The 10,010-nt window shown below is 57.8% G+C and overlaps 1 protein-coding gene across 1 annotated transcript; it reads right to left on the bottom strand.

The window, feature by feature from the left end:
- Nucleotides 1–2,056: 2,056 nt before the first annotated feature.
- On the bottom strand, nucleotides 2,057–9,002 carry LOC126635971 (transgelin-2-like; the record flags this gene model as incomplete). The annotated part of the gene is made up of 5 exons (XM_050307659.1): nucleotides 2,057–2,507; nucleotides 6,720–6,894; nucleotides 7,541–7,582; nucleotides 8,247–8,288; nucleotides 8,818–9,002. Coding segments are annotated over 5 exons (551 nt in total), but the record flags the coding sequence as incomplete, so codon positions are not given.
- Nucleotides 9,003–10,010: the final 1,008 nt, after the last annotated feature.

Genomic DNA, 10,010 nt, shown 5'->3' with positions numbered 1-10,010 from the left:
GGGGAGGGTTTTGATGTCCCTGGGAGGGGATATTTTGCTTCCTAAGTGGAGGCTCTTGGTGCCCCTGGATGAATTTTTGGGGTCCCTGGGGGTGTTTTTGGTGTCCCTGTGTGAATTTTTGGTGTCCCTGTGTGAGTTTTTGGGGTCCCTGTGTGAGTTTTTGGGGTCCCTGTGTGAGTTTTTGGAGTCCCTGTGTAAATTTTTAGGGTCCCTGTGTGAATTTTTGGTGTCCCTGTGTGAATTTTTGGGTGCCTGGGGGTGTTTTTGGGGTTCCTGGGGGTGATTTCGGGGTCCCTGTGTGAATTTTTGGTGTCCCTGTGTGAATTTTTTGGGTCCCTGTGTGAATTTTTGGTGTCCCTGGGATGGTTTTGGTGTCCCTAGGGGGAATATTTTGGTTCCTGGGGAGGTTTTGGTGTCCCTGTGTGAATTTTTGGGGTCCCTGGGGGTGATTTTGGTGTCCCTGTGTGAGTTTTTGGGGTCCCTGGGGGTGGTTTTGGTGTCGTGTGAATTTTTGGTGTCCCTGGGGGCGATTTTGGTGTCCCTGTGTGAATTTTTGGGGTCCCTGTGTGAATTTTTGGAGTCCCTGTGTAAATTTTTAGGGTCCCTGTGTGAATTTTTGGTGTCCCTGTGTGCATTTTTGGTGTCCTGGTGGTGGTTTTGGGGTCCCTGGGGTGATTTCGGGGTCCCTGTGTGAGTTTTTGGTGTCCCTGTGTGCATTTTTGGTGTCCCTGGGGTGGTTTGGAGGTCCCTGTGTGAGTTTTTGGACTCCCTGGGGGTGATTTTGGTGTCCCTGTGTGAATTTTTGGGCTCCCTGGGGGTGGTTTTGGGGTCCCTGGATGAATTTTTGGTGTCCCTGTGTGAATTTTTGGGGTCCCTGTGTGAGTTTTTGGGGTCCCTTTGTGAATTTTTGGTGTCCCTGTGTGAATTTTTGGTGTCCCTGTGTGAGTTTTTGGACTCCCTGGGGGTGATTTTGGTGTCCCTGTGTGAATTTTTGGGGTCCCTGGGGGTGTTTTTGGTGTCGCTGTGTGAGTTTTTGGACTCCCTGTGTGAGTTTTTGGTGTCCCTGTGTGAATTTTTGGGGTCCCTGTGTGAATTTTTGGGGTCCCTGTGTGAGTTTTTGGACTCCCTGTGTGAGTTTTTGGTGTCCCTGTGTGCAATTTTGGTGTCCCTGTGTGAGTTTTTGGTGTCCCTGTGTGAATTTTTGGGGTCCCTGGGGGTGTTTTTGGTGTCCCTGGATGAATTTTTTGGGTCCCTGGGGGTGGTTTTGGGGTCCCTGGGGAGGTTTTGGTGTCCCTGTGTGAATTTTTGGGGTCCCTGAGGGTGGTTTTGGTGTCCCTGGGGGGCTTTTTATGTCCCTGGGAAGGGTTTTGGTGTCCTTGGATGAATTTTTGGTGTCCCTGGGTGAATTTTTGGGGTCCCTGGGGAGGATATTTTGGTTCCTGGGGAGGTTTTGGTGTCCCTGTGTGAATTTTTGGGTCCCTGGGGAGATTTTTGGTGTCCCTGAAGGTGATTTCAGGGTCCCTGTGTGAATTTTTGGGGTCCCTGGGGGTGCTTTTGGTGTCTCTAGGGGTGTTCTTGGTGTCCCTGGGGGTGTTTTTGGGGTCCCTGAGTGAATTCTTGGGGTCCCTAGGATGGTTTTGGTGTCCCTGGGGGGAATATTTTGGTTCCTGGGGGTGGTTTTGGTGTCCCTGTGTGAATTTTTGGGTGCCTGGGGGTGTTTTTGGGGTCCCTGGGGTGATTTCAGGGTCCCTGTGTGCATTTTTGGTGTCCCTGTGTGAATTTTTGGGGTCCCTGGGGGTGTTCTTGGTGTCCCTGTGTGAATTTTTGGTGTCCCTGGGGGTGGTTTTGGTGTCCCTGGGGGTGTTTTTGGTGTCCCTGGGGTGGTTTTGGTGTCACTGCGGGTGGTTTTGGTGTCCCTGTGTGAATGTTTGGGCTCCCTGTGTGAATTTTTGGGGTCCCTGGGATGGTTTTGGTGTCCCTGGGGGGAATATTTTGGTTCCTGGGGGTGGTTTTGGTGTCCCTGTGTGAATTCTTGGGCTCCCTGGGGGTGGTTTTGGTGTCCCTGGGGTGGTTTTGGTGACCCTGAGTGAATTTTTGGGCTCCCTGGGGGTGGTTTTGGGGTCCCTGGATGAATTTTTGGTGTCCCTGAGTGAATTTCTGGTGTCCCTGGGGTGCTTTTGGGGTCCCTGGGGAGGATATTTTGGTTCCTGGGGAGGTTTTGGTATCCCTGGGGGTGTTCTTGGTGTCCCCGGGGGTGTTTTTGGGGTCCCTGTGTGAATTTTTGGGGTCCCTGTGTGAGTTTTTGGTGTCCCTGTGTGAGTTTTTGTGTCCCTGTGTTAATTTTTGGTGTCCCTGTGGGTGTTTTGGTGTCCCTGGGGGTGTTTTTGGGGTCCCTGGCACCTACTTGGGGAACCAGTTGGGGTCTCCTCGGAAGAGCCCATCACCCTTGGCGGCTGCCAGGCTGCCCAGGTTCATCAGAGTGCGCTGCACGCACGCCAGGTTCTTCCCTGGGGGAGATAAAAGGGTCTGTGACCCCTGGGACCCCTAAATCCCCCTAAATCCCCCCTGTGACCCCCTCAACCCCCCTGTGCCCCCCAGGCTGCCCAGGTTCATCAGAGTGCGCTGCACGCACGCCAGGTTCTTCCCTGGGGGGAAAATATGGGGTCAGACCCCCCTGGGACCCCCAAACCCCCTAAACCCCCTGTGACCCCCAAACCCCCCTGTGCCCCCAAACCCCCTGAACCCCCTGTGACCCCCCAACCCCCCTGTGCCCCCCAGGCTGCCCAGGTTCATCAGTGGTGCGCTGCACGCACTGCCAGGTCTCTTCCCCTGGGGGCACACATGGGTCAGACCCCTGGGACCCCCTAAATCCCCCCTGTGACCGCCTAAATCCCCCGTGCCCCCCAAACCCCCTGTGCCCCCAAACCCCCCCGTGCCCCCCAGGCTGCCCAGGTTCATCAGAGTGCGCTGCACGCACGCCTAGGTTCTTTCCCTGGGGAAATAGTGAGGTTAGACCCCTGGGACCCCCTAAACCCCCTGTGACCCCCTTGCGACCCCTAAATTCCCCTAAATCCCCCCTGTACCCCCTGTGACCCCCAAACCCCCTGTGCCCCCCAGGCTGCCCAGGTTCATCAGAGTGCACTGCACGCACGCCAGTGTTCTTCCCTGGGGAAAATATGGGGTCAGACCCCCTGGGACCCCCCAAACCCCCCTGTGACCCCCTAAATCCCCCCCGTGACCCCCTCTGTGACCCCTAAACCCCCTGTGCCCCCAAACCCCCCGTGCCCCCCAGGCTGCCCAGGTTCATCAGAGTGCGCTGCACGCACGCCAGGTTCTTCCCCTGGGGGATAAAAGGGTCTGTGACCCCACTGGGACCCCCTAAACCCCTGTGACCCCTAAATCCCCCTGTGACCCCCTAAATCCCCTGTGACCCCCCAAACCCCCCTGTGCCCCCAGGCTGCCCAGGTTCACTCAGGAGTGCGCTGCACACACGCCAGGTTCTTCCCTGGGGGGAAAATAATGGGGTCAGACCCCCCTGGGACCCCATCCCTGACCCCATAACCCCATCCCTGACCCCATAACCCATCCCATAACCCCATCCCTGACCCCATAACCCCATCCCTGACCCCATAACCCATCCCATAACCCCATCCCTGACCCCATAACCCCATCCCTGATCCCATAACCCATCCCATAACCCCATCCCTGACCCCATAACCCATCCCATAACCCCATCCCATAACCCATCCCTGACCCCATAACCCATCCCATAACCCATCCCTGATCCCATAACCCATCCCATAACCCCATCCCTGACCCCATAACCCATCCCTGACCCCATAACCCCATTCCCTGACCCCATTCCCACCTTCCCACAGATCCACAGTCTGGAATATATCCGTGGGGGCGATCCCATAACCCCATCCCTGATCCCATAACCCATCCCATAACCCCATCCCTGATCCCATAACCCCATCCCTGACCCCATAACCCATCTCATAACCCCATCCCTGACCCCATAACCCATCCCTGACCCCATCCCTGACCCCATAACCCATCCCTGACCCCATAACCCCATCCCTGACCCCATAACCCATCCCATAACCCCATCCCTGACCCCATAACCCATCCCTGACCCCATAACCCCATCCCTGACCCCATAACCCATCCCATAACCCCATCCCTGATCCCATAACCCCATCCCTGACCCCATAACCCATCCCATAACCCATCCCTGACCCCATAACCCATCCCATAACCCATCCCTGACCCCATAACCCATCCCTGACCCCATAACCCATCCCTGACCCCATAACCCATCCCTGACCCCATAACCCCATCCCATAACCCCATCCCTGACCCCATAACCCCATCCCTGACCCCATAACCCATCCCTGACCCCATAACCCCATCCCATAACCCCATAACCCATCCCTGACCCCATAACCCATCCCATAACCCCATCCCTGACCCCATAACCCCATCCTTGACCCCATAACCCATCCCTGACCCCATAACCCATCCCATAACCCCATCCCTGACCCCATAACCCATCCCTGACCCCATAACCCATCCCTGACCCCATAACCCATCCCATAACCCCATCCCTGACCCCATAACCCCATCCTTGACCCCATAACCCATCCCATAACCCACCCCATAACCCATCCCTGACCCCATAACCCATCCCTGATCCCATAACCCCATCCCTGATCCCATATCCCATCCCTGACCCCATAACCCATCCCTGACCCCATAACCCATCCCATAACCCCATCCCTGACCCCATAACCCATCCCTGACCCCATAACCCATCCCATAACTCCATAACCCCATCCCATAACCCCATCCCTGACCCCATAACCCCATCCCTGACCCCATAACCCATCCCTGACCCCATAACCCCATCCCTGACCCCATAACCCATCCCATAACCCCATCCCTGACCCAATAACCCCATCCCTGACCCCATAACCCATCCCATAACCCCATCCCTGACCCCATAACCCATCCCATACCCCATCCCATAACCCCATCCCTGACCCCATAACCCATCCCATAACCCCATAACCCCATCCCTGACCCCATAACCCCAATCCCAATCCCATCCCACCTTCCCACAGATCCACGGTCTGGAATATATCCGTGGGGGCGATCCCATAACCCCATAACCCATCCCATAACCCATCCCATAACCCCATCCCTGACCCCATAACCCATCCCATAACCCCATAACCCCATCCCTGACCCCATAACCCCAATCCCAATCCCATCCCACCTTCCCACAGATCCACAGTCTGGAAGATGTCCGTGGGGGCGATCCCATAACCCCATCCCTGACCCCATAACCCATCCCATAACCCCATCCCTGACCCCATAACCCATCCCATAACCCCATCCCTGACCCCATAACCCCATCCCTGACCCCATAACCCCATCCCTGACCCCATAACCCATCCCTGACCCCATAACCCATCCCATAACCCCATCCCTGACCCCATAACCCATCCCATAACCCCATCCCTGACCCCATCCCATAACCCATCCCTGACCCCATAACCCATCCCATAACCCCATCCCTGACCCCATAACCCATCCCATAACCCATCCCATAACCCCAATCCCACCTTCCCACAGATCCACGGTCTGGAAGATGTCCGTGGGGGCGATCCCATAACCCCATAACCCCATTCCCTGACCCCATCCCACCTTCCCACAGATCCACAGTCTGGAAGATATCCGTGGGGGCGATCCCATAACCCCATCCCTGATCCCATAACCCACCCCATAACCCCAATCCCAATCCCATCCCACCTTCCCACAGATCGACTGTCTGGAATATGTCCGTGGGGGCGATCCCATAACCCCATCCCTGATCCCATAACCCCATCCCTGACCCCATAACCCCATTCCCTGACCCCATAACCCATCCCTGATCCCATAACCCCATCCCTGACCCCATAACCCCATCCCTGACCCCATAACCCCATCCCTGATCCCATAACCCCATCCCTGACCCCATAACCCATCCCTGATCCCATAACCCATCCCTGATCCCATATCCCATCCCTGACCCCATAACCCCATCCCTGACCCCATAACCCCATCCCTGACCCCATAACCCATCCCATAACCCCATCCCTGACCCAATAACCCCATCCCTGACCCCATAACCCATTCCCTGACCCCAATCCCACCTTCCCACAGATCCACGGTCTGGAATATATCCGTGGGGGCGATCCCATAACCCCATAACCCATCCCATAACCCATCCCTGACCCCATAACCCCATCCCTGACCCCATAACCCATCCCATAACCCCATCCCTGATCCCATAACCCCATCCCTGACCCCATAACCCATTCCCTGACCCCAATCCCACCTTCCCACAGATCCACGGTCTGGAATATATCCGTGGGGGCGATCCCATAACCCCATAACCCATCCCATAACCCCATCCCTGACCCCATAACCCATCCCATAACCCCATCCCTGACCCCATAACCCATCCCTGACCTCATAACCCTCATCCCCTGACCCCTATCCCATAACTCCCATCCCTGACCCCATAACCCATCCCATAACCCCATCCCTGACCCCATAACCCATCCCATAACCCCAATCCCATCCATTCCCACCTTCCCACAGATCCACGGTCTGGAAGATGTCCGTGGGGGCGATCCCATAACCCAATAACCCCAATCCCAATCCCATCCCACCTTCCCACAGATCCACAGTCTGGAATATATCCGTGGGGGCGATCCCGTAGCGCTCGGCCGCCTGCAGGAATTGGGATATCTGCTCCATCTGCCGGAAGGCCATGGCCGAGCCCTGCACCTTGGGAACGGCCGGGCGATCCCGGGGATGCAGGCTGTTAATGAGGTGGCACAGAACCTACGGGGTAAATATAGGGTCAGTTATGGGGTCAGTTATGGGGTCAGGGCTGTTAATGAGGTGGCACAGAACCTGTGGGGTCAGATAGTTATGGGGTCAGTTATGGGGTCAGTTATAGGGTCAGTCAGTTATGGGGTCAGTTATAGGGTCAGTTATAGGGTCAGTTATAGGGTCAGTCAGTTATGGGGTCAGGGCTGTTAATGAGGTGGCACAGAACCTGTGGGGTCAGATAGTTATGGGGTCAGTTATGGGGTCAGTTATAGGGTCAGTCAGTTATGGGGTCAGTTATAGGGTCAGTTATAGGGTCAGTTATAGGGTCAGTCAGTTATGGGGTCAGGGCTGTTAATGAGGTGGCACAGAACCTGTGGGGTAAATTATAGGGTCAGTTATGGGGTCAGGGCTGTTAATGAGGTGGCACAGAACCTGTGGGGTCAATGAGTTATGGGGTCAGTTATGGGGTCAGGGCTCTGGGATCAGTTTTAGGATGAGTTATGGGGTCAGGTCACTCACGGTGCCATCCTTGAGCCACTGCTGGAAGCCGTCCCTGCCGGGCTGGGCAGGGGATCAGTTATGGGGTCAGTTATGGGGTCAGGGCTGTGGGATCAGTTATAGGGTCAGTTATAGGGACAGCTATGGGGTCACTCACGGTGCCATCCTTGAGCCACTGCTGGAAGCCGTCCCTGCCGGGCTGGGGCAGGGGATCAGTTATGGGGTCAGTTATGGGGTCAGTTATGGGGTCAGCTATGGGGTCAGTTATGGGGTCAGCTATGGGGTCAGTGCTATGGGGTCAGCTATGGGGTCAGCTATGGGGTCAGTTATGGGGTCAGTTATGGGGTCAGTTTTGGGGTCAGTTATAGGGTCAGCTCTGGGGTCACTCACGGTGCCATCCTTGAGCCACTGCTGGAAGCCGTCCCTGCCGGGCTGGGGCAGGGGATCAGTTATGGGATCAGTTATGGGGTCAGTTATGGGGTCAGTTATGGGGTCAGTTATGGGGTCAGTGCTATGGGGTCAGTTTTAGGATGAGTTCTGGGGTCAGGGTCACTCACGGTGCCATCCTTGAGCCACTGCTGGAAGCCGTCCCTGCCGGGCTGGGGCAGGGGATCAGTTATGGGGTCAGTTATGGGGTCAGGGCTGTGGGATCAGTTATAGGGTCAGTTATGGGGTCAGTTATGGGGTCAGTTATGGGGTCAGGGCTGTAGGATGAGTTATGGGGTCAGGGCCACTCACAGTGCCATCCTTGAGCCACTGCTGGAAGCCGTCCCTGCCGGGCTGGGGCAGGGGATCAGTTATGGGGTCAGGGCTCTGGGGTCAGTTTTAGGATGAGTTCTGGGGTCAGTTATGGGGTCACTCACGGTGCCATCCTTGAGCCACTGCTGGAAGCCGTCCCTGCCGGGCTGGGGCAGGGGATCAGTTATGGGGTCAGTTATGGGGTCAGGGCTCTGGGGTCAGTTTTAGGATGAGTTCTGGGGTCAGTTATGGGGTCAGTTATAGGGTCAGTTATGGGGTCAGCTATGGGGTCAGGGCTGTAGGATCAGTTATAGGGTCAGTTATAGGGTCAGCTATGGGGTCACTCACAGTGCCATCCTTGAGCCACTGCTGGAAGCCGTCCCTGCCGGGCTGGGGCAGGGGATCAGTTATGGGGTCAGGGCTCTGGGGTCAGTTTTAGGATGAGTTCTGGGGTCAGTTATGGGGTCACTCACGGTGCCATCCTTGAGCCACTGCTGGAAGCCGTCCCTGCCGGGCTGGGGCAGGGGATCAGTTATGGGGTCAGTTATGGGGTCAGGGCTCTGGGGTCAGTTTTAGGATGAGTTCTGGGGTCAGTTATGGGGTCAGTTATAGGGTCAGTTATGGGGTCAGCTATGGGGTCAGGGCTGTAGGATCAGTTATAGGGTCAGTTATAGGGTCAGCTATGGGGTCACTCACAGTGCCATCCTTGAGCCACTGCTGGAAGCCGTCCCTGCCGGGCTGGGGCGGGGCGGGGGCGTCGGGGCCCAGCTGGGTCTGGATCCAGCGCAGCAGCAGCTGCTCCAGCTCGGGGTCGTACTGACGCTCGATCTTCTGCTGCACCTCCCGGCTCAGCCCGTACGACGGGCCCCGGCTCCGCCATCCTGGGGGGGACAGGGGGACACATCAGGGGGTGGGGACACCCATCAGGGGACACCTCAGGGGATGGGGGGACACCCATCAGGGGACACCTCAGGGGACGGGGGACACAGGGGGATGCATCAGGGGATGGGGGGACACCTCAGGGGTGGGGGACACCCCACAGGGGAGGGGGCACATCAGGGGATGGGGGGCACACAGGGGGACACAGCAGGGGATGGGGGGACACGTCAGGGGATGGGGGACACATCAGGGGATGGGGGACACGTCAGGGGATGGGGGACGGGGGGACACGTCAGGGGATGGGGACACATCAGGGGATGGGGGGACAGGGGGGACACGTCAGGGGATGGGGGATAGGGGGGACACGTCAGGGATGGGGGATGGGGGGACACGTCAGGGGATGGGGGACACATCAGGGGATGGGGGACAGGGGGACACGTCAGGGGATGGGGGGATGGGGGGACACGTCAGGGGATGGGGGCACACAGTGGGGGACACGTCAGGGGATGGGGGCACACAGAGGGGGACACCCATCAGGGGAGGGGGACACATCAGGGGATGGGGGGACACAGCAGGGGATGGGGGACATGTCAGGGGATGGGGGACACATCAGGGGATGGGGGACAGGGGACACCCATCAGGGGACACCTCAGGGGATGGGGGGACACGTCAGGGGATGGGGGGACAGGGGGACACGTCAGGGGTGGGGGACACCTCAGGGGGTGGGGGGACACCTCAGGGGATGGGGACACCTCACGGGGAGAGAGGACACGTCAGGGGATGGGGGAACAGGGGGACACCCAGCAGGGGACAGGGGGACACGTCAGGGGATGGGGGACACGCTAGGGAGACATGGTAGGGGATGGGGGACAGGGGGACACGTTAGGGGTGGGGGACACGTCGGGGATGGGGGACGGGGAGACACCCATCAGGGGACAGGAGGACACGTCAGGGGATGGGGACAGGGGGACACGTCAGGGATGGGGGACACCCCACAGGGGAGGGGGGAC

This window comes from Myiozetetes cayanensis, unplaced genomic scaffold (genome assembly GCF_022539395.1).
Source record: "Myiozetetes cayanensis isolate MyiCay16 unplaced genomic scaffold, myiCay2020 scf1239, whole genome shotgun sequence".
NCBI classification, from domain to species: Eukaryota; Metazoa; Chordata; class Aves; order Passeriformes; family Tyrannidae; genus Myiozetetes; species Myiozetetes cayanensis.
This window is presented reverse-complemented; position numbering and strand designations above follow the sequence as displayed.